The sequence below is a fragment of the Sylvia atricapilla genome, chromosome 6, assembly GCF_009819655.1.
Source record: "Sylvia atricapilla isolate bSylAtr1 chromosome 6, bSylAtr1.pri, whole genome shotgun sequence".
Classification (NCBI taxonomy): Eukaryota; Metazoa; Chordata; class Aves; order Passeriformes; family Sylviidae; genus Sylvia; species Sylvia atricapilla.
In genome coordinates, this window is record NC_089145.1 from 10000880 (window position 1) to 10025678 (window position 24799).

The window sequence follows — 24799 nt, forward strand, 5'->3', positions numbered from 1 at the left end:
GACTCTCTGCCCAGGATTTGGTATGATCTAATTTCCAGAAGGATCTAAGTGTGGTTAAAACCCTGGCAGTGTGGGCAGGGAGGGCTCAGAGCTGTCACAGCAGAGGTGGGAGATGTCCCTTCTCTGGAAGCTCTGTGTTTCATGAGCTTCTACTTCCAGGTCTCTAATTCCAGAATTCCAGGCGCTTTTTTTTTCTTATTGCTTTTTTGTAAGTGAACCATGGATGGCTTAGACAGAGACTAAGTTTTCCTCTGTCTTGTCAGTACACTCGTTTATGCTCTTAAATTGCCATAACTTGATGGAAGACAAAGCCAAATGCAGTAATTAGTTATCTGGAGAGAATTTTATGTCATTTTCAGTGGGAGGCAGGGATCTTAAAGCCCATCCAGTCCTATCCCCCTTCCACTAGACCAGGCTGGTCCAAGCTGGCCTTGGACACTTTCAGGGATCCAGGGACAGCCTTGGCTTCTCTGGGCAGCCTGTGCCAGGGTCTCCTCACCCTCCCAGGGAAGGATATCTTCCCAACATCCCATCTAAATGTCCTCTTTCCAAGTTCAGAGCCATTCCCCCTTGTCCAAAGTTCATCTCTTGGAGCCCCCTTAGGCACTGAAAGGGGCTCTAAGGGATCCCTGGGACCTTCTCTTTTCCAGACTGAACAGTCCCGGCTCTCTCAGCCTTTCCTCATAGAAGAGATCTTCCATCTCTCTAATTCTTACTCAAAGCTTTCACGAAGGACCCAGCCAGCCCTAAAAGGATGTTTTGTTGGGGTTCCAGAGGAGGTTGCGATTAAAAGGGATTTGTTCCCAGTGTCACAGCTGGCAGCTCCACAGCAGACCTGTGTTCTAAGGGAAGGAGGTAAGTCAGGCTACTCCATGGAGAGGCCCCGCAGGAAGTTGGATACTGGGTGAGGCGCTGCAATCCCTCGGGGCACTGTGTCCTGGCTGTGACCCCTAAATTCCTTGGGACACTAACCTGGGTGACCTTTAGATCTCTCATGACATTCCCTCCTGGCTGCGACCCCAGGAATCTTTGAGGGTCACCATCCTGTTTTGTGACCCTAAATCCCTCAGGATGCGGTGTCCTGTCTGTCCAGGGCGCCACCTCCGCTTTTCCTTCTCCCCATTAGGGCCGAAGGGAGAGGCGGGAGGGAGATATCCCCTTGGAAGCGCGGAGGAGAAAAAAAAAAAATTTGGTGCGAGGGAAAAAATTTGATTCCCGACGAGGATGGGATTCGAACCCACGCGTGCAGAGCACAATGGATTAGCAGTCCATCGCCTTAACCACTCGGCCACCTCGTCACAGCGACTGCTGCTGCACCGGGCCTACAAGGAAGTGCACCCCCCGCCCCCCCCCCCCCCCCCCCCTCCCCCCCGCGCCTGCCACTCCCCTGCGCGGCGGCGCCACTTCTGTGGCCCTTCACGGGCACTGTGCGGAGCGAAGCCACCGCGCCGCGACCGAGCACCCCGCGGAGCCCGTGCAGTGCCGCGCCATCCCCATCACGGCGGCTGCGGGGGAGCGGGCGGCGGGAGACACCGAAATGGCAGCAGCGGGGCGATCCGCGAAGGCCGCCATGTTGTACGGCACACGGGGGCGCCATATTGTACGGAGCCGAGAGCAGCCATCCTGTACGGCGCCAATGTGTCGTCACGGGCGCGGGGCGGGCGGTTGGATTTGAACAGGGCGGCGGCGACCGGGGAGCGGGAAGCGGGACCCGGAACCCGGGATTCGGGAGCGGGGGGCCCCGACCGGGAGGTAAGAGCGGCCGAGGGGCCACTCGGAGGAGGAGGAGGCGGCTGCGGGGCGGCGCGGGAGCGGAGGGGCGGGTGCTGCGGGGAAGGAGCGCGGGAGAAGGTCGGCGCTGCCCCGGGAGCGGCCCCTCGGGATCGGCTGGATGGAAGGAGGGCTGAGGCGCTGCCGCCTGCGGTGGGCGCGGAGCGTGTGGGGAACCCCCCGATAAGGGCGGTGCGGATCGGTCCGAGGTAATTAATGTCTGGGGAAGGTGTCAATGGGGGTGTAATTAATGATAGAGGTGATTAATGCGGGGTTTGTGGTCGATAAGTGATCGGCGCCTGGGCTGTGTGGGCGCTAAAGCGAGGGCGCGGGGACAAAAAGAGACGGGAAAAGGGACTGTATCGGCTCATCCTGCCGGGGAAAAGGCCGAGGGTGGGCGCGGGGATGGACTGAAGTGTTACGGAGTGATTCCCGTAGAGTCAAACGGGAGAATAAAAAATGGTGGTCTTTATCCGCACTCAGCTCGCCGCTCGTCCCTCAAGGATTATAGAGCACTTTCAAGCAGGATTAGAGAAGAACACTTCAGGAAGGTGGTCTCAGATCAATATGCCCAATAGCAGAGGCTTTTATAGCTCCAGCCTTATCTCCCACAGCGATCTTCCCTGTCCCCTCCCTTCTTTGTGTGTTCGGTCTGACCGAAAGTGGGTCTTGATGGGGTATTGGGAAGCAATTGTATTGGGAAAATTAATTCATGATGGTTTATGTCCAAAAAGTAGACAGAGGAGTCCCGTAGCTTTATTAATGAATAAAGGGAGAGGCCGTGGGGCATTTTCCATGGGGTCTCTCAGATTGCTGGGGGATGCAGCCTCCTTTTTATCCTGATTTTCCTTTCCCCATTGGCCGCGGTACTTGAGAGATACAGACTTCTTGAGCTGCCTAATACAGACCCTCTTCTAATGTGCACCCCCCGTCCCCTCTTTTTCTTTGTATATTTGTTCTTTTTCTCCAAAACTAGGAATTTAGCTGGGCGTTGAGTAAGCAACAGTTTGTGTCTATAAGCAACATTCTCCTGCTGTTTAATTCGCCTATCTCACCTAGTCTCTAGCTTAGGCAGACTCATAGTTTGTAAAAACACATTCCTCTTATTCCTTTCAGGAGGGTTTCAAGAAAATTGAGCCATGCTCTTCTGGTTTTATCTAGAGAAGGAGCAGAAAGCAATAGGCACAAGCTGAAATACCAGAAATTCAGTTTAGAGCGAGAGGAAAAACGTGTTATATGTGTCAGAGCAAACATTGTCTTGGATAAGGCTTGATCTCCTTTATCACCCAGCATTTACCAGAATCTTAACTTTAAATAGAAGGTCGGTTAACCAGTAATACTTAAATTGTTAGCACAGCTGTTTTCTAGTATGATGTGCGATAGGAAATATAGGTCTAATGTGAATATAACAGAATCTTGACTTGAGAGGCCTTGTTGAACTTCAGAGCATTTCTGTGACTGGAGAAGGTTGGAGAGGAAAAAACACAGCATGAAAAGCTAAATGCCACTTGTGGGTTTATGCAGTTTTCCTACTGAGGCTCATTAATGGTTTTGAATTTTGGTGCTGTATTTTATAGGAAAAGCACATCCTTCAGCAATGGACAAGATTTACACAGACCCTAACATGGAAAAGTGAGTTGAAACCTTCTAAGAATTTTACTGTGGTATAAATATTGCCCTTTAGAGGCAAAATTTTTCGTAATGCACTTCAACATCCCTTGAATGAAAATTGTATTCCATTGTGAAGAAGACCAGGGAGTTTCTTTGGTGATTGGCGAGAGCATTTCATAGTGATGGATTGTCAGGAGATGAACTGACAATGGGATTGGGGGCACAATCTGCTGGGTTTTCCAAAGCTTATTCTGGGAACCAGTGCTGAAATGATCAATCTGTTTCAAGCACGTTTTTTATTTAATTTCACACTTGTAAAAATAGCAGAGAAATCAATTTATTAACCTCAAAACCGTGGCAGAACCAATCAGGAAACGTACCTTGGTGCAATTTTGTGCTTTCATACTGCTGCCTGGAAATAGAACACAAACTTTTCATATCCTATGAAACACAAATATCATATAATATGAACACAAACTTAACATATCATTTTAATGATGATATAAAAGGTTGCCTTTACTTGGAAGCCTTCAGGCGCATAATATGGCAAAAAACAGTGCTCAGAATTAGATCCTTACAATTAATAAGATCAGGCAATATCTGGCCCATATTGTCCAATTGGAGGAGCAGTTGGTTAGGTAATCTCCCCCGTGGGTTCTGCCTTTCTACCCTGTCTTTATTATGCCTGTGATTACGTGGTGCAAAATAAAATGTCCTTGGAGAACATACAGGCAAGACTAAAAAAAAAAAAATTTAGGAATGTGTCAATAACAGTGCCTGTTCCATGTGGGAAAGTACTGGAAGTTACACTGAGGCATTTAACAGTCTGCAGAACTACAAATACATGAAGAATACATAAAAGCTAAAAACTCCAGGCATCATTCCCTGTTTCCCTTTTTCCCCTGCAGTGATAACACGGAGCACATCAGAAGGAAGCGACTGTCCTCTGTGAGTAACTTTCAGCATTCCTCTAAATAAAACTCTGTGAGGGAGGAAAGGAGCCAAGGGAAGCTGAAAGGAAAACTTGCTTGCTCTTAGGAGCTGAAGAAAAGCATTCCAAAAGAGCCTGTTAAACTGAGAGGACTGACTGGGGCACTGCTGGCTCTTAGAAAAACTCTCTGCAGCCAGGAAACCAGCTCCTGGAGCTGCAGCTGGGCTCTCAGCTATTGTATTTTCTTTCAGATTTTAAAGGCTCCACGAAATCCTCTGGATGATCTGGGAAATGGGAATGAAATGACCCAGGTAGGTCTGTCAAGCTGCTCCCTACCAATCCTCCTCAGCGTTTTGCTGGTTAAACCTTGTCACTGGGATAACGTGGGTGGGATTTAATGCACCATTTTTGATAGTAATGTTAATGCATCCCTTCTGTTTGGTTTTGTGTTTCCTGGAGAGCTGTGCCTGCCATGGGTAGCAACCTGCTGTGTTTTTTATTGGCAGGACATCCACGTGGAGAGACGCAGGAGGAGCTCGCGCAGGGTCAGCTTCGCCAACACCATCAAGTGAGGGAGATGGAGGGAGCACAGCTACATCCCTTCCTCAGCCATAAAGGGCAGGGAATAACCCTTCCCCCTCAAAGTGTCCTCACTGAGCAATCACAAATGACTGCAAGCAGCAGGAAGATTATTAAGTTCCACCAATCGAGTTGCGTTTTGAACCCTGAGAGCCATTACTAATTTTCCCTTCCCAGCTAAAAAAAACCCCAGTTCAGTGAAGTCAATATAGTTAGGAATTTTTGTTTTCCATTCAGTATCCATTCATGTATCTTAAATGTCATGATGGCATCTTCTCCCTGAAAAATACAGCTGGGTTCAGTACACTTCTGGCTTTTCATATCTTGTTGCAGAACACGAAGAAAAAATTTTAATTAGTGCTGATTTTTTTTTTAAATTTGCTTTTAGAGATGGTTTTGTGTTTTTAAAAAACTCGTGGTTTTGTTCTTAGCTGCAGAGTCTTCCAGCGAGATCTTAAGAACAGCACAACAGAGACAGAAAATACAGGTAAAGCTCCTTTTTCTTTTCATGACAGGTTTCCCAGACTATTATTAGCAACAAGGTTTTAGCTTGGATTTATAAATCAGAACTTTTCTGTTTGGGAAAGGAACAACGGGGTCAGCTCTTTATCCTGGGCTGGCTGAAAACTCCTTAGTCACAGAGTTTTTGCCACAAGAAGATACAAAGAGTGAGAACTTCAGAACATTGTTTTCTGTGCACTTCACTCTTATCTCAGTGTTTTATTGAGTCAGAATCATGTGGGTTGGGCAAAACGTTTAACCTTTAAGATAATCAAGTACAAATGTGATCATGCTTCTCACGTTGTAATGGTGTAATTTTCTTATTTTTAGGGTGTTCAGCAGATGAGAAGGAAGATACCCTGAGTAATCAGTAAGTATCATGTCTGATGGATATTTGTTATTGTTCAATGTTTATTACCAAACTTTTTCCTCAGAAAAAGAAAAAGGATTAGTCAGGCCTCGAAGTTCTTGTAGATAAAACAAAATGCTAGGATCTGTAAAATTAAAATGACTTGGTGGTAAAGTAACAGATAAGACGCTTTGTATGTGAGAAGGGGAATTTTAGAGAACCACAGATTCTATGAAAAATAAAGAATTAATCTTCTCTTTTCATTTAAAAATTAAAATGCCCACTGTATGTTGACCAGTGGTTTGTGGCATAATAGATAATCTCATGGGAAAAATAAGATTGTGACTCAAATTAGAATATGTTGAAGACAAATAAGCAGTGGCTGGTATCTGCTGCCCAGACCCACATGAGCTGTGCCATGGAATTCTGTGCAACACAGTTCTGTGCCTCTTTAGTTTATTCAAGGCTTCTCTTTGAAACTTTTAACCCACTGTTTCTCAAACCCACCTTTTGTAGGAATGAAGACCCTGGGGCTGTTCCATGTGAGATCACTGGTGAGTTTGAAAAAACAGAATTAATAACTAAATGACTCGGTTTATTTAAACCTATTGGTTATGTCTGAGAAATTTTAATGTGCCTAGAGCAATCTCCCTGCCTTGGGAGAGCTCTTTCTGGATGGGCTTTGTCCCTTGAAGTTGTTTGCAGGGATCCTGTTATGGAAGTCTGGGTATCCCTTCGAGGTGCTGAAGGGAAAAATGAAAATATTTTTCAGAATATATTTAGGTTTAATTTTATTTATTTACTCAGCTCATTGAGCTTCAGCTCAGTGGATAAAATAATAAGCAAACAGCACAAAAACTGGAGTATTCCCTTTCTTTCCACAGGGATGAACACTTTGCTTCATGCTCCCATCCAGGCCTTGGGGCAGGACACTGAGGTATGTGAAGGCTTTAATTTTTTCGTGCTGAAAATGCCAGTGTCCAAAATACTTCACAGGAATTTGTGTAGTAAAAATGTTAACTGCCAAAAAAAAAAGCTTTTGTATTCACGTAAAAATCTCTTGAAACTGAATATTCTGTATTTTGAGGTGTGTCCTAATCTGATAGGCATTAGACTGCAGCATAAATAACCCTTGCTTCTGAAATTCCTTTGTAATTTCTCAGTGGTGAACTAGTTCCTCCATTCTTGTCCTCTTTGCAAGCCTTCACGAGCCTTACTTACTTTCTTTAGGAATATAAGTTTATAAGGCAATTATAATAATCACAACTATTCATATGATCAGAATAATATTTTGCAAAAGTAAGGCCAAGTAACCAGTCAGAGAAAATACAAATTCTTTAAATATTTTAACTAGTTACTTTCTAATTCTGCCCTTAATTCTCTGCTAGGTGCAGCAATGAGTTCATATCTTATGTGATCATGTGATTTCACAGTCACATTTGAAATGTGCACACAACAAGTTTTAATTTTTAGATTCAAATAAACACATATTCCATGTTTGTGCAACAGTAATAGATCCAAAGCTAATCTGTTTTGTAAGATCCCACATTATAGAAGTTAAGTTCTGTAATTTGCGAAAATCGTGCACTAACTTTAAGGCTACAATTTCCTTTTCAGAAATTAAGAATATAGTTTCTATTCTTTTTATTATAAATATGTAATTATTTATAATCTTAATCTAGATCTAATAAATAATATTCCCTTAACAAATCATATTCTATCCTAAAACAACAGGATTTGCCTATAAACATAAAACCTCCACAGTGTGAGTCAGTCTTGTCTGTGCTGTGTTTAATGTGTGGTTGCTTGTTTTACCCTTATGTGATGAACTCAGGGTTCAGTTCCTTCCACTCTGAGTGCAGTGTAGGTCACCAGGGGGATTTGATATGGTCCCTTCCACTTCTCTGGTCCAAATGATTTGTTGGTCACGATGTACCTTATAAAACTTTTAAGGGTTAATTTTAATACTATTGTATTAATTTCAGTAAAATTTTGAGGCTTCCCTTGCCTTGTTGGTGCAGCATGGGAAAGTTTCTAGAGAAAACTTTAGAGGCCATCTAGAGAAAGTACCAAAATACTAAAATGTACCTGCCCCTCATGCTGCCTGGGCAGTTCTGCAAATTCAATTTGCCAGTAATTACCTGGTGAATTCCTCTGTTTTACTGGCCTTGGAGGTGCCCTTCCTTCCTTGAGATTATTTTGCAAAACAAATCACTTATTTTTCAGTAACTGATCTTAATTTCTGCCATCTTTCTGCTTACCGTATTCATTTATAAATTATTTACTATATTTTCTATTTCCTGAAGTGTTTCTTGATGGTTTTAGTTCTGTTATTTTAGACATTAATTTGGAGGTACAATTACTCACCTACGTGAGTTTACTAATCACTTGCTGGGATTTTAAGTAGCTTCCAGTGGTGGGGCTGACTGCCTGTCCTGATTTGGTTTCTTGTTCCCAGACAATCAACTTTTTGCTGGGTATTAGTGCAAGGACACCTTTTTCAGTAACTTCTCTTGCTGTTTTGTCAGCTAATCAATTCCCTGTGTTAACTGGGGAGTCTCCAAACTGATGGGCTTTACAAGGACGTCCTGCTGCCAGTATCCAATGTCCTCCTTTTTGTTCCAAACCAGCTGTGCCCATGTGGGGCACATATCAGCTTTTGTGCTTCTCTGTAGCTGCCACCACTCTCAGGTATCCAGGTCACCTTCCCTTGCGTTGTCCAATTGTTTGGGCAGGCTACTTCCATGATCCCAAACCAGCCAGCACCCCCAGAGCCAGGTGCAGCCTTTCTTGCACAGGTAACTCAAATGGTTTGGTTCAGGTGTGAGGCTCCCAGTGCAGGGCTTGGCACTGAAGTTCCTTCAGGGCTTTTCAGGCACTCTTGACTCTCAGAAGTCCAAATCAAGTATTTTTGGTGGAGGATCATGCAAGGGTTTTGCCAGTACCCCATAATTGCAATCCATAATTGACACCATCAGCCACCTAAGAAGGTTTTTAGTCCTTGGCTCTGGAGTCTGGCAAATGGCTTCTTTGCAGCTGCTTCCCAAGGTTTTTTTTTTCTTCCTGCAAGATCTCAAAACTAAAAATGTATTACTGCTTCTTTGCTTATTTGTGCCATTTTCTTTGATACCCTGTATCCAGATGGTTTTAGGAAATGTAACAGTTTCAGTAGCATTGAGTCACTTACTTTCAGTCTTAATTGCTGGCAGAATACTTCCCAATTTTATGTGCTGTCAAGAGTGTGTACAGATTAGTTACCACTGTGTGAATATCAGGAACTTTTCATTAATGGCCCTTAAATCTTGTACAAACCTATAACTGATAATATTGATGTGTTACATTCTGAGTCATATTCTTTCAATATTCTAAATTTTTTAATAAGTTTTCTGTAACATAAAAATCTTTGCCATGTGGCTTTTGATTCTGGTGTTTCAGTTTGTATTTCCCCATCCTATTCCCCCATCATTACTTGAACATCCAATTTTCCCAATGAATCTCTCCCCAACAAGGGGATTGAGCATTCAAGATTATACAAATTGGTGTTTCCCCCAGTGTTTTATTAATTTAAATAGTAATTGTTGTGAAAAAGGCCTGCTCTCTTTCCTCCCTTTGCACCCACAACACTTACAGGTTCTGAGCTAAGTTTTCATCTGCACATATTCAGTACTGAATAAGTTGTTTCTGTATCAATTAAAAATTTTACCTTTTCATTCCCAGCAATAATGTAACCAGGATCATCTGAGAATGATTGCCCTGGTTCCTTTAGGGGAGGGTTTCATTTTCACTTAAGGTCTTGGGCTTGATGAACCTGATTTAGGTTCTTTGTTTGATTTGTCTGGCTTGGGAACACTCAGTTTTCCTATATCTCCTTTCTTTACAAATTGCCAAGTACATTTCAGCTATCAACTATCACAACACAAAGTGCCAAATGCATTTCAGACACTAATTATCACAATACAAATTGCCAGATATACTTCAGCCACTAATTAATACAAGTTACTAAAGTATGCTTTAGTCACCAATTATTATAATAATTAACCAATTATTTCTGAGTGAGGGAGGGTCCTGAGTCCTAATTATGGTTTCAAACACTCGAGCAGCTCTGTTGGGGTTTTCCCTTTAAACTCCTCCCACTTTTCTCCATGACATTAAATCCACTATTAAAACAAGTTTACTGGACCATAATTCCCAACCACCTGCTGGAGAGGAGCCATCAGAACTTCCCTGGCATCTCCTTGCTGTTTCTAGTGCATCCTGCAATTGGACCAAAATCCTCCTGTCCCCTCAAATGTTCTTTCTGTTCCATCCCACTTTTCCAGCCACTCATTTATGTGTCTAACCATATTCCCTGGTGCTCCATGATTCACTCGCTTTGTTCTTTGCCCCTGAGCAACCATCAGCTCTAAATCATCCTCCTCTTCTTCCCACCTGCACTTTAAGCACCTCTGTGCCATGCTGCACACAGAACAACACCTCTTTCAACCCTTTGCCTGTTTTTTCCTTTTCAGGTGTACAAAGAATTTCATCCCCCTTATTTTCCATTCTAGAAAACAACATTAATTGCAATCTATATTATACTGCAAGGTTCTGTCCTTAGGCCACTTCTCTTGATCTTCCAGTGTGTAAAGGAGCCACCACTGATTACAAACTTTTATAAGTTTTCCAGTTCTCCTTCTTACACAATGGGCATTGAGCAGTTCCATAGGCCAGTAGTTTTTGGAGAACAAGCAATGTGATAACTCACCAGGTGTAAGCAATTTATCATCTGGTAACAAATATATTCATTATACTTGATAAAATATAATATATCTCATTAGAATTTTCCCTCACAGCTTTTAAGTGCTTTTTGTTAAAGAGACTAAAATCTCCCTTATCAGTGGTGAAAAAGTCTTTTGAAGCATCCAGCTTGGTGCTGCTGCTTTGTAGCAGGTGGACAATTAAACTGGTGGAAATAAAAGGTAGAAATCACGTTGTAGAGAAATAGAAAATACTGATCAATAAGCCTTGGTAATTGGTCTGTGCTTTCTAAGATGTGGCTAGATATGAAGTGTAAGATGAGACACGTTGTTTCATTAATAGCCATTTAAATATTAAATATTTGCATAATTTAGTCATTGTTCTCTCCTCAAATATGTTACTGCTTATCAGGGAGGCCTGAAATTAACAAGGCTTTTTTTAAAAAAAGGACTTACAGAGCCAAAACCTAGAACTTGACTTTACTCAACATTAGCTGACTTCTGTTTTAAACAGAATAAACCACTGATCACTTGTTTTTAGCATCAGTCACTGAATTCTCCATTTTTTGTTGCTGTTCTTCAGTGGCACGACGTGGACCACGCTGCTCCAAGGACAGATAGGCAGGACACAACCTTCCTCTTCTCGGAGGAGAACGAGATGGAGATGACAGCCAGTCACACAGCTGTGATCTCACGGGACCTCAGAGCCCACCAGCCTGACACAACCGAGAAAATAAACTTCACCTCCTTCCTGGCTAAGTTAAACTCCAGCCAGGGGAAGGCAGAAAGCAACAAGGAATTGAGTTTGCTCTCTGACCCCACAAACCATCCAGGCCCGTCTTTGGAACAGAAAGAAGAAGCCACTACTGTGAAAAAAATAGATTTCAATGAATTTCTGCTGAGACTGAAGTCAAACAGTCCTGCTGAGAGACCTGACAAGGACAATGTTGGCTGTGTCTCTTCCCAAGGCTTGGGAGATGTGACACGACTGTCCGGGGAATTTGGCTATTCCCAGGAGCCACTGGACACCTGCAATGTGACAAAAGTGTTTCGAGGCCGAGAAGGTGGGATGGAGATGACAAAATGTGAGGCAGCTGATGTTAAAATTCCATTCCCTGGCGTCAGTGAGGTTCCACCAGAGCAGTGGGAGTGTGCAGATGTTACCAAGGCGTTCGCAGACGAGGGCATGGACGTGACCACCAGTCACACTGCAAAAGTGTCCTTTGCCCTCTCCACTGCTGAGAACCAAAGTCTCAACTTCCAAAAGGATTTCTCACCCACAGAGTTAGATAATTCTGTGTTCAGGACATCATCTAACCACGACCTAAATGTTCAGCAGGACCCTCAGCTTTGTGCAGATGGAAAAACAGCAAATGCTGAAGGCAGAGGAGACCCTCCAGTGCTGCAAGCTGGGAAGCAGGAGACCAGGACATTGTCTGCCATCCAGGGATCTGTTTCGTCTGAGACCATCTTCCGAGGGGACAGAACTGTTGTGTTTTCCAAGTGTGATGACATGGAAATGACTGGGAATTACACAGACATCATTTATAATGCCAGCACCGCAGAAGAGAACAGTTCATGTCATAAAACCTGTGAAAAGCCAATGAGTACCAACCCTCTGCTCACAGGGAGCAGATCCCTGGCATGTGGTCCACCTGGAGATAATCCTGCTGCTGGGCCCTGTAAAATCAGTGCAATGGAACTGCCTTCAGCCTCAGGTGGACACATGGAAAACGTGTCTCAAGCTCACGGTCCTGCTGCAGCCAGCACTGGGTTTGGCTCATATATGCATTTGATGGCTGGCAGTGTTCTGAAGAGCAGGTTTGATCCTTCTGCAAACCCCCAGCTCGTTTTTTCAGGTGAGAAGACAGTAATATTTGCAGGAGAAGACATGGACTTGGCTAAAACCTATATTAAGGATGGTGGAGAGAATGTTGATAATGAACATCCCACTGCAGCGTTTGCCTCTGTCACCTGCAAACCTCATTTCCTGGGAAACAGATCCATATCTTCCAATGTAACTGAGCAGGAAGAAATGGAGATAACAAGATGTCACACTGTTTTCTTTGATGGTCAAGGCAGTGGGATAACAGCAGAACCAAAACAAATGCCCTGTAAAATCATTCCAAGAAAGAACCAGAACAAAAATGTCACTGAGGGTGACATATCTGCATATTCTGTAGATATGGACAAGGAAAATGTTGAAGTGAGGAGTATTGATGGGAATATTAAAAAGAGCCAGGCAATGGAAAGGAATGCTCAAGATACTTGGATGATAATGGGTGATAAGAAGCCTGGAAAAACCAACTTCCAGGCAAGTGGTCTGAGTGCCAAGAGCATGTGTTTGTTACAAGAGCAAAACAGAGGTGACCCTGAGAATGTTGTCACCAACACCAGTGCATCCCTGCCTTTGCAAAGCCAAGGAGTTGTATCGCAGCCTCTGGAAAAAAACCTTCCGAGCCTCTCAGATTTCTGCACAAATGACACAACAGGTGTGTTTTTGGGTGATCAAAGCATGGACATAACCAAAGCTCATCCTGCTGCCTTTGAGATTGCTCCTATGAATACTGAACAAGAATCCAACAATTATAATCAAAACACCACACTATCCAAACAGCTGCAGAACCAGCCCTTCCCATTTTCTAGTCGTCGTGGTGTGGATACTGTGAGTCAAACTGCAGCAATGGAATGTGGGGACTTGAAAATGGACACCAGTAAGCAAATTGTTACTGCTTTGGCTCCAAGTGGTTCATTTACTTTCAATAACAATCCTGCTCCCTCTGGAGTGAGAGGAAATGAAGAGGTTGGGACAGTAATAGGAATAAATGCAGAGGGCCAAAACTCAGAGAGGCAAGAGAAGCCCCAGCCTATGAGGACAGCAAACAAAATATTGCCAAGCCAAGGGGACTCTGACAGACATTTTTCCATAGGTAAAATAGGTTCTTCGAGAGAGGATTTAAAAACTCTTCCTTCAGCTCATGGGCTGCTCCAGAGGGGTGCAGAAGAGCCAGAGTGGGTCAGGACACCTGAGGCACCCAAGGGAAGTTCCCAGTTGTCTTTCTTTGGAGAAAAGTCTGTTGTGTTTCCCCACGGTGAAAACATGGACATGACTGGCAAGTGTATGATGATGGTTCCAGATTACAGCATCACTGTTGTTTTGCCAGAAAACAAAGCGGCACCAGGATGCTTTGGTCGAAGTGGAAATGAAACAATGTCCTTAGGAAAAGGAGCCACTACAACAACACCAGCAGAGCTGGGTGGGCAGGAGGCTGCAGGTGGCAGAACCATCAGTTTTGCTCTGGCTAAGGATATGGAGATGACCACAACTCACACAGCACAGCACAGACAGCCCTTCCCAGCCGTTCCTGCTGACAAAACCATCGTGTTTGCCCACGACCAGCAGGACATGGACATCACTGCATCCCACACTGTTGCTGTTAGTAAGAATGTCTGTGGGTTTGAGGCCCAGCAGCCACCACAGCACATGCATGGTGGGTTGGTGCCCTGCAGTGGTGGAATGGATTCCTCAGAATATGCCATGAAACCTAAGGATAAGCCCAGCATTCCCTCTTTTGCTTCGTCAGACTCAGAATTTCCTAGTGAGAAAGGAGCTACCCAGGGCCCCAGTGGCACAACACCACATTCCATTTATTCTGTCTCCCTTCAACAAAGTACTATGGATGTGCAGACACCACAGGATCATGGCCTTCCCACAGATAATTCTGTCCCTGTAAGCAGGGAGCAGGATCTCACGCCACCAGAAAAACTGCAACCAAAGGGAGTATCTTTTGAGTTCCCAAGTAAGGGTGCTGTGGATCACAGGGAAGAAAGTGGCAGTTTGGGATCCTGTGTTGCCTTTCCCATGCAGGGATCAGATCCTGGGAAGGGTCATCCAGATGCTCCTAGTACTCAGAGGAAACAGCTAGTGGAAGAGGATTCATCTCGGTGTGGAGATTCAGATTTGGGCTTGGCTGGAGCAAACCTCATTCCAGCTGCTAACAAGGAATCCAAGAAAAATGAGGAGCTGTCAGTTGAAGAGGAGGCACCTCCAAAAGACTTTCAAATAAACTCTGAACAAACTAGTCAACCTTTGGTCAGTGACAGTTCAGGGGATCAGGCACATCCCACTCTTCTACCAGCAGCTTCAGGTGTTTTAGGTGTTTGTTCAAAACTGATGGATTTGACAAGGAAATCTGTTTCTCTTTCCAAAACTGCTTCTTCTGACCAGTTGTCCAGTTCTTCAGCTCAGCCAGAGGATACCCTGAGGTTGGAAAAAAACACTGTCACTGAAGCAAATAACTTCTTTGATACCAAAAAGCAGGAGAACACAGGTCTGGAATCTGGAGCTGATGCCATAGGAATGGCGCCTAAGGATAAATATCCAGGAATAAATATCCCTCTGGGTATATTCCAGCCTAAATTACCAAGCAAGAGAAATAATGTTTCCAGTGCACAAGACATAAGTAAAAAATCAGATAGAGTAGAAGCCCCAGTTCCAGTGAACACCAGTGCCAGTGAAACCCCAGGTAAGAAGTCCAGCAGGCAGAACTTCAGTCCTTTTCAGTTCATAGCAGAAGAATTTCTCCCTGTGTGCCTGGAGGAAATGGATTCCAATGAATCTGTCAGTTCTGAACTCATGGAAAATGCTTGGACTGATAAAAACCAAATCCCCCACTCTGAAAAGGGTCATTTTGAAGAGACAAAAACTTGCAACATGAAAAGAGCTTTAGGACAAACTGAAGAGGATCTTCAAAGCCCAAAGAAGGCCAAGAGCGATCAGCATGTGGATGCTGGGGCCTCTCAAGGCTTGGAGGTGAGCTTGGTCCCTCACTGTAAGAATACAGGAACACCACCAGGGGTTAAGTTTTGGGGGTGTAAGTGGGTCTGTTAGTAGGTTTTCTTGTTTTTCATGATCACCAGTTTGCTGTCCTGTTCCTGTGTCTTTCCCTGTGGTTTTCATTGTTTTGCCAAGTTGGAAAAATCAAGTGGATGCATGCAACAGTCCTGTGCCAGGCAAAACAGGCAGAATGAGGGATTTGTCAATTTTAAACCAGAGTATTCCTTTAATCCTTTTAAAGAACAGCTACATTAGACCACTGATCCAGTCAGTTTGTTTTGTATAACTGTATTAATTTATTTTTTAAAATTTGTTAATAGTAGTTGACTTTTGATGTATTGCCTCAGGACCAAGCAGAAGTTGATGAAGCTGGAGAACTTCCAAATCTCTCAGCTAAAAGCCCTGAGTGTCCTCATGCCAGCAGCAGCAGCTCCCTGGATTCTGTGAAGGCTGACATAGAGTCCACAAGTAAGAGACCTTTTGTGATGAGAGTCCCAAACCTTGTGTCTTGTCCTGTAGGAATGTTATTAACCCCACCAACACTTCCCCCTTTCTGTTTTGTTTCCCCAGTGCAGCGCAGCACTCAGGTGGAGTCCCAGCTTCTCACGGACAGCATTTGTGAAGAAAATTTATGGGAGGTATGGACAGGGCTGGAAGACAGCAATTTCCTGTCCTGACAGGAAAAAAACCTTCTGTGTTTATACACCAGTGAGCATTCTGTCCTGAAAAAACAGACTTACCTTTATGTTTTTCCTCAAATGTACAGAAATTCCAGAATGGTGCTATCACAGTTGGGGAGTTCTTTACCCTTCTTCAAGTCCATGTTGTGATTCAGAAGCCCAGACACAGCCAGCTTCCAGCCAGTGTGAGTGGAACAATATAACTGACCATAAATAGTACTCCTTTGTTGGTTTGGGGTTTAATTTTTAGCAACTCAAGTATCTTTAAATGAAAAACAGAACAGATTTCCATGTCCTCATCAAGTACCATATATTCAGGATTACTGTTCTTAGATAAATATGCTAATTCTTGCTTTTAAAAATTGTTTTAAGGACAATAAATTTGAAAGAATTAGAAGCTCAGACTGATCTTTTCACTTTTATCTTCTCACTGTGTCCATCAACCACTACTACCTGCAGCTACTCTGAAGTTTTCCTGCCTGTTCTACTCTCTCCTTTAGAAATGCTTCACCATGATATTGCTACTTTTATTTCCACACCTGAAGAAAGGGGAAGAAATACAGTACAGAAGTCTGACTTCTAAATCCCTTCTATTTTTATTTAAAATGCTCTCCCAGCTTAGCTACAGTTCACTTTACAAATTTATTCATACTGAGTTGTCTCTAAATATTCATCAGGCTTAATAATGCTGCTACTGTAGACTAGTGACTGATAAAAAACAGACACCCGCACAAAAGCCCCTGAAAACTTTATTTGAAGGAGTGGGAGTAATTAATGTCAGTTATTTATGAGCTTTACTACACAGGCAGCTTGCTGAAATACCCCTCTCATATTTATTTGAGGAATAAAGCTCCGTAAGGCTTCCCTAAGGTTTGGGAGTTTTGATTCTGAATTAAGCATAACTTGGAATGCAGCATTGTTTTACTGGGGAGCACTCTTGTTATCTGCATAACATATACATGTTTTCAAGTCTTCATCTAAAAGAGAGACCTCTTTCAGTACTACTAAATTTCCTTTTTTTGAGCTCTAATGATGAGGCACATGCCCCAAAAGGAAGCCTGTGCTCTGGTGGTGTGAGGAAACACAAGATGTGAAAGCAGAATTTAAACGATAACTATAGCTATGGAAGTTACTATTTCTGAAAAATACGGATTTTTTTTTCTTTTTCTTCCTACTTTTCCCTGTGTTTTTCCTCAGTGTGCAGTCAGTGCACCTCCCACTGCAGAAGATCTCATCTACAGCCAGTACGTTCACCGGCCCAAGCTGAGGATTTACGAGGAGGATTGCCAGGATCTGTCTCGGAAAATAGCAGAGTGAGTGGTTTTCCAGTCACACAGTTTACCAGGAATTCCATTTTTTCAGCTCTGGGTTCATGGAAATGGCCTGAAGAAAGTTAGTACATTGCCTACAGGAAAAAGTAAAAATAGAGATAATGGCTTATTACAGATTTAGAAATGAACTGTGTAAATATCAACGTGCTGCTTTATGTGGTCAATGCAATTGAAACAAGACTTTCAACTTTTTTTTCCCCATGTTTCAGGTTAAAGCCACATGTGACTGTCCTGGATCAGCCCCTGGTGAATGTGATCAGGAGTTTGTGGGAAGTAATGAGAACCTGCTCCGATGAAGAGGTAATGCTGCATGGAGAGAATGTTTGTATGTAATGAAGAAGCGAGGTTAATTTATTTATTCACATCAAACAAGAACCAGAATGGTCACAAAATAACGGCAGGTGAAACAAGGCTAAAACTTTCTGAATGGAAAACTACTGAGAACTTTCAGCTTGTCAGGAGAATGCAAGGAAATGTGTCATTTGAAATATAATAAAGGAGAAATAAATGACCCACTGTTACTGCACAGAAAACCCGGAAAATTTATAGAAGTATCCCACAAGAATTGAGAAAGTCGATCAAGAGGTGGTTCTAATGCCAAGAATAAAGATCCATTCCTTGAAAATCAAGAGTCTAAATTGATTAGAGACACAGTATTTTTCATAATTCATTGTTAGTTTGGTGTAGGATATCAACTGAGGTTGGATGCTGAGCTAGAGTAAGGAAGGATTATATTTCCATTCACTTTTTCTTCTGTATTTCCCATTCTTCACAGCTGAGTAAGTTTGGAGCAGAACTGAACAAGATGAAATCCTGTTTCACCAAGGAGGCTAAAATCTTGTCTCACAACGAGAAGGAGACATTGTACAGGAAACTGCTGCAGAGTGCTGAGGTGAGGAGCCACAGGGCTGCAGGCCCATTAAAAATTCACTTCTACCACATTTCTTGTCTTTAGATGTGTAGGGGCTTAATTAATTTAAGTATGTACTCTCATGGAAGTTTCTTATAAATATGTTTCCCTTTTTTTTATATGCAAATATAACACTGGGACAGCGACTTTCTTGCAGTTACACTGTAGGAACCTTAGAATTTTGGTGATTAACAGAGTGAAAATAGGAGTATTAAAGCAAACACCACCAAAAATGAGCTCTTTATACTGTAGCAATAACAGTGTTAGTAAGTAGGTAAGTAGTAGTAGCAAGTATTTAGGAAGAATTTCTTCCCTGTGAGGGTGCTGAGGCCCTGGCACAGGCTTGCCCAGAGAAGCTGTGGCTGCCCCTAGATCCCTGCAAGTGTCCAAGGCCAGGCTGGATGGGACTTGGAGCAGCCTGGGCCAGTGGAAGGTGTCCCTGCCTTTGGCATGGGATTGGAACTGGATGATCTTTAAAATCCTTTCCAACTCAAACCATTCAGGAGTTTTCTGAAAAGTAACAAGGAAGTGCACAAGAGATGCATTGTGACAGGGATCAAAGATGTGTATATATTAAAGCTCTAGATTGAGTTAGCAATTAGTAATTTCTTATTAATTGGCTACTCCCCCATGGTTTGTCAATTGCCTCTTTCCTCTAATGACAGATTTCACTAGCTCCTTTAATTAGCAAGCAAAAGGCCCCATGGTGATCCCAGAAGAAAACTGAGCTTTGAAAATAATATCACTGACTCAAGTACAATTTTCCCATCATAGGAGCAATACAGAAAGCTCCAATCAAGAATAGAAAAGGTGGATGACTGCATGAAGGAGGCAGAGAGCTCTGTGCTTGCTCTGGAATCAGGTGTGTTTCCAAAGAGGTGGCCAATATGCTGCTTTCTCTTTTTCTGCAGAGCTGCTGTTCAAAAGGTCAGGATTCTGTGTTTGTGGTTGTTTGATAAAAGCTACAGTCGGAACTTGGCATTACTGTGTAAAGATGCTCTCTAGTTTCAATTCTTTTTCTCCAGTGCCTTGAGTAGAAATCAAATTGCACAGTAGCAGCTCTAAAACGGTGCAATAAAACGAGTTTTGCTTGTTATTATCACTTTTGGAGGTTTTTGGTAGATACTTTCCCATGTTTTGGGTGGTGGTTTTTTTGGCGTGTTTTTGGATTTTTTTGTGTGGTTTGTTGTTGTTGTTGTTTTATTTTGTTTGTTTGTTTTTGGTTTGGTTTTTTTGTGTGTGTGTGTGTGGTTTTTTGTGGTTTTTTTTGGGGGGGGTTTTGTTGGTTTTTTTTTGTTTTGGTTTGGTTTTTTTGTTTGGTTTTTTGTTTTTGGTTTTGTTTTTGTTTTTTTGGTTTTGGTTTTTTTTGTTAACTTTGAAGTGTTGAAATTTCTAGAGCCCACAAACAAATAGACATAACTCTAAGTATTGCACCTGGGAGCTCTGCACAGGCCTGACACTTCCTTCCCACAGATTCATTTTGGGATGAAGAGGAAGCTGGCTGTAGTGCTGGAACAGCAGGAGGGCGGAACATACAGAAAGGTAATGGAACCAGCTGAGTGCACTTCTTGTCTGGTGGTTTAGAACCTGGAGAGGGTGATGCTCAACCCCCACCCTGATGCATTAACTCTAGAGGGATGCAGACTCTGCTGCTGTCTTTCCTGCATTGCACCCAGTTAATTACATAGGTGTTAAAGGATGAAAAGGACAGGGTTTTTTTCCCCTGGAAAAGGGGAATTTGGAACTTGCCACCTGAAGAGTGTGTGCTGGTTGTCATATTCAGCACTTCATTGTCCAGTAATTATAACCTTTAACTCTGTAAGAACAGTGAGTGCACAGCAAATTAGGGCTTCCTGTGCTGCTCTTTTCACTCATTTTTTCCCTTTTCTCTCATTTTTTCTGTTTGTTTCAGAATTGCAAAGCATCACAGCGCAAGAAGAGGAACTTCTGAGGTAAGATGTCAAAGAGGATTTAAGAATCAGGTGCACACTCAGATTTTAGAGGGCTGGTCTGTTTTTAACCACTGTACCACATCCCATGAGACTGGTTTATCCTTGCAGAGAACTGTCAGAGATGGATGCTGAGGATGAGCTTGATTTGGTTGAGATGGAGAAGCTCAAGCAGACTGAAAGGGCCTGCCTGGAAATCCTGAATAAATACGAGTAAGGAAAACACCTCCAGGGTTTTTTTTTTTTAATAGCTGTTTCTGGGGCTTTGTATTTGCACATGAATGTGTTTGGGTTTGGTTTTCCTTGTTATTTGATGTGAGAAATCTTGGAATGCCCATCTCCTTGCAGCCTAAGGAAGGCAATAAAGCCTTGCAGAACTTCCATGTGTGAGGCAGTTACTCCATTAGCAGCTTTGCAGTACTCTGTATTCAAGGTTTCTACATCCAACTCTCCCTCAATCACCAAATTGACACTTATATAAAATTTATAGTAATATGCTTGCATTCCCAACAGATCGTTATGTTCTGTTGGAATTAAAGATTCTGCTTGGCTTTGGAAAAATTTCATTGTTGTACGATGTGGTAAGAGCTGCAAGTGCATTTAATACTCTGATGTTTGTCCCTTAGTAAGTTGTTTGGGTTGGTTGCTTGGTTGGTTGAAACTTGGGGTGATGGTGGTTTTTTCCCCCTTTTCAGCTTCACTGAATGGGAGTTGGTGGAATGGAGTGAGCAGCAAGCTGTCTTCAATTTTCTCTATGATTCTGTGACGCTCACAGTTGTGTTTGGACCCCCAATAGGTGAGCCACAAAATAAGTAGGTTTGTATTTTATGAATTTGCAATATTAGAGAATAGAAACCTAAAACGTCCCTATTTGTAAAGATCTGCTGAAAGGAAGTAGGAAATAGAAAATATACTACAGTGTGTAAGCTGAGAGAAATGGCTTTGAATATGTTTTTCATATGAAAATTCAGAAATGTATGTAATGCATGGCTGTTTCTGAAGTTGAAGAGCTGTAACTCCAGGACTAAGCATGGAAATAACTAAGGGGGTTTTAACTTTCTTTCTCAGATGGGGAGTTTTTCACTGCATGTCCTTCCAGAAGCATCACTAGCCTGGACTTTGAATCTTTCCTGGATGGTGAGATTATTGAATACTGTGAAAGAAGGAGCCCTGCTAATCTGTTGTTGGGAACCTATATGTGTGCTTGATCTTCTAATGCTTTATGAAATGGCTTTTCAAAGATTTCTGGTTTTCTTTTGTGTTGCAGAGGAACAAGCTCCACCCTCCTCACGTTTAGTCCAAAGGCTCATCTTCCAGTTTATTGAGAGTCAGGGAAGCTGGCAGGACAAGTGTCCCACACTTCACTACCTGCCCCAGGTAACATTCCAGGGAAACTCAGAAGACTCTGAGAAAAAAAAGAAATCTAGTTATTATTTTCTGCAACAGAGAAAATAGGGCTGAGCTGAGAACCAAAGCACCTTAATGAAACCTTCAGGAATGCAAACCAAAATCTGCTTCAGGAATGTTCTGAGGTGTGAGGGGAAATACCTGTCTCTGAAGGCAGGAGTCCTAAGAGCTGAAGCTTATTAAAAAAATTCTTTCTTTGCTTGAAAAAAATAAATTGAGCTGAAGGCTATTCTGTCTCCCAAAGAGTGTAGGTTTAAATTGCCAAGCCAAACTTTTGTGTCCTGCATGGCTGTTGGCAAAGCTGAATGGACAAATTTAAAGCAAAAAATGTACATTTGTTATACTTGTACAATTTCATTTTTCCATCCAAAATGAGGTAGTAGTTAAACCACGTGGATTTTTTGTAGTTTCTAGAATGAGCTGTGTGTTCAAGCATCACATGGTCACCCCTTGAGTGCTGATGTTGCTTTTCTAATTGCCCCCCCCAGGCTCTCTTTGACATCTCTTTGGTGATTAATCGCTGCAAAATCTTGGGAGAGGAGTTGGAATTTCTGCAGAGGTGGGGTGCAAAATTCCATCTCCTGGAGACAGATATCAAAGACACAGAGTGAGTAAATTCAGATAATCGTGGTGGGATTGTTGGGGTGTCCTGTGCAGAGCCAGAAGCTGGACTTTGGTGATCTTTATGTGGGTCCCTTCTGACTCAGGATGTTCTGTGATTCTATGAGATGGAGCTCAGAGTAGCCTTAAGAGGGAGCTTCTAGATAATCAGAAGCAAAACACTGAAATAGTTTCAATTTGGTTTTCTTAAAAGTGATGTTTGGTGCAGCTATTTTTAAGAACAATTTAATTTATCTTCATACAATTGCACTGTAGTGTCCCAGTGCATGGAAATCAGGCTGTTCATGGATTCATTGATTTTATAACTATCAGACAGCCTCTCCTTCCTTGCTGTTTTCCTGCTTGACTTGCCTTTCTTAAATATTTATACCATATTGTAGCAATGCAAAGGAAACAGAGCCAAGAGTTTACCTGTATCTTGGAGCTTTGTCTCCTTTAATCTCATGTTTGCCTCAGCCAGACAGAATCAGTCATGGAAGGAGAGATGTACTGAAACTGAAGTTTACTTTCTTTACTTTCCATTTTCCCTTGATACTTCCAATTTTGTGGCATGTCCCAGTGGTACAACACAAATACAATTTCACCTTATCCTTCCATTATTGATGCATATCTTTAATTAAGAAGTGCCCAATTATTAACTTGCTCTGCCCACCTTGGTGCTGTTCCAGAGGTTATTTAAATTTAACAGCTCCCTTTGCAAGAGTGGCAAAAACCCCATGGAACTGGAGGCAAATCAGTCCCACTTAAAGCATTAGAAAACCGTAACTGCCTGGGAATTTTTATGTTAACTAGAAAACGTGTTTTTAGTATCTATTCTCCCATGATTTCTGGATGGTTCTGTGAATTATGTGTGCATTAACCTTTTCTGTGGGGAAAATCGGGGCATTCTGAAGTGTTGATAAAGTGTGAAGAGCCTTTTTTATCTTATTCCTGAAGTTCCTGTGGGTCTGTGCTGGAACTCTTTAAAAGTTACTATGTTTGTTGCATCAGTGACATCACTTATTTCTTCTCCTGGCACTAATTCCAAGGTGGAAGCAGCCCATTTGACTGTTTTGCATGGATCTTTCTGTTTATTTCCTCAGGGTGAAGCTTCTGTTCTCCTCTTCGGTGGCTTTTGCAAAGTTTGAGTTGACTCTGGCTGTGTCCCATGATTACCCATCTGCTGCACTTCCCTTCAGGGTCCAAACCCACATTGGGAATATCGGGTGAGCTGACAAAGCACCGCTGCACCTTACTCCATTCCAGAGTGGGGAGGGGGCATTGAGGACTCAGGATCCTCTCCAACACGTGTGGTAATTTTATCTTCCCCAGGGAGAAGGAAATCGCTGCTGTTCTCTCCAAAGTTCCAGTTGGTCACCACTATCTGCGGAGAATAGTCATCTCCATCCATCAGAATCTGCTCCAGGATCCCAGATGATCCACTGGATCCACAGGCAGGACTGAAACAGTCAAAATGGACAGTCTGAGAGTTTAGTCTTATGAGAATTCCAGCTGTGTCTCCCAGAAATGGGAGTGCTGTTACCCACTCACCTCTTGTATTCCTCCTCATTTAGTATCCTTGTGGCTTAGACCAAGTAGAGCACTTGGTGTAGGCCACAAGTTTTACAAAAGCAGGGATATTTAAAGAGGAGAAGAAGGAAATTCCTAGATCCCTTGTAAATTCAAGGTGCCTTTTATCTTCTGTCAGTCACTGATGTTCATTCCTGGGACAGTCATGGCTGGATAGTCATTCCAAGCATGGATATTCTTCTGCCATTACCCATTAATTTTGTCATTTACAGAGCTCTTGGACAAAGCAATGACGAGTGTTCTCTAAATTATTACAACTGGAATTTACTTTTGCTGTCATTTCACTACAACATACAATTTAACAGATCCCACCACATCCAGTGTTTATCCATTGCCTGCCAACCCTCCCAAGCCAGACACTATATCCCTGCATCTGACTGATTAACCAATTAACCTGTAGCAATTAACTCCAGTCACCAAAGTCAGAAATATTTTTGGAATTAAAATATTTGCCCACAGACTTCAGGATGCAACATCCTCAAAGCCGTCGCTGTGATTCTCTGGCTGAAGTTAGTTCTGATATTCATTGTCTTGGTCCAGCACTGTCTCTGGATGCTGGGGCACTTCTCCCAGTTTGGAATGCCGTGGAATTTTAGTGAAGAGACTGAATTCCTTAAACTTGGGAGTATCTGTAGCTTGGTTTTGTGTATAATTTTGTGCATTATGTGAGTCTTGTTGTTGGAACTGATCGCCGAGCCAAAGCACCAACCCTGGCTCAACTCTCAGTTCTGCAGCTGCAAATCTTCGTACCCTGTAAAATATGTTGAATTTAAAAATGTTTTCCTGTATTTTAGTGTTTATATATTTTGTCTTTTTACAAAGTTTGCGTCTATTTGAAAAGTGGAAGTTTAATAAAGATTGGATTTATCACTCTTCCTGCTTCAAATGGGCATTATGGGCAGCTCTATTTAAACTGGTGATTGAAAATTCAATACTAAATTATTGAAATAATTATGTTAAATACTTGGGAAGACTTTCCAAAATATGAATTTTTTTCTTTGCCTTTTCTAGTGCTAGT

At 42.6% G+C, this 24799-nt stretch overlaps 1 protein-coding gene and 1 non-coding gene across 2 annotated transcripts; one reads left to right on the plus strand and one right to left on the minus strand.

Annotated features, from left to right (window-relative positions):
* Nucleotides 1–1216: 1216 nt before the first annotated feature.
* Nucleotides 1217–1298, minus strand: TRNAS-GCU (transfer RNA serine (anticodon GCU)). The gene has a single exon. It is a non-coding gene; the product is annotated as a tRNA-Ser (tRNA).
* Nucleotides 1299–1427: 129 nt separating this feature from the next.
* KNL1 (kinetochore scaffold 1) lies at nucleotides 1428–24667 on the plus strand. Its single transcript, XM_066320686.1, is given in 28 exon segments — nucleotides 1428–1622; nucleotides 1625–1714; nucleotides 1717–1752; nucleotides 3348–3402; nucleotides 4290–4329; nucleotides 4564–4623; nucleotides 4819–4880; nucleotides 5323–5378; nucleotides 5723–5762; nucleotides 6258–6295; nucleotides 6626–6678; nucleotides 11061–15290; nucleotides 15662–15782; nucleotides 15885–15952; nucleotides 16081–16179; nucleotides 17192–17307; nucleotides 17535–17625; nucleotides 18101–18217; nucleotides 19010–19097; nucleotides 19709–19777; nucleotides 20148–20187; nucleotides 20296–20397; nucleotides 20880–20980; nucleotides 21253–21321; nucleotides 21452–21561; nucleotides 22080–22198; nucleotides 23295–23417; nucleotides 23524–24667. Coding segments are annotated over 28 exon segments (6384 nt in total). The 5' UTR covers nucleotides 1428–1537; the 3' UTR covers nucleotides 23630–24667.
* Nucleotides 24668–24799: the final 132 nt, after the last annotated feature.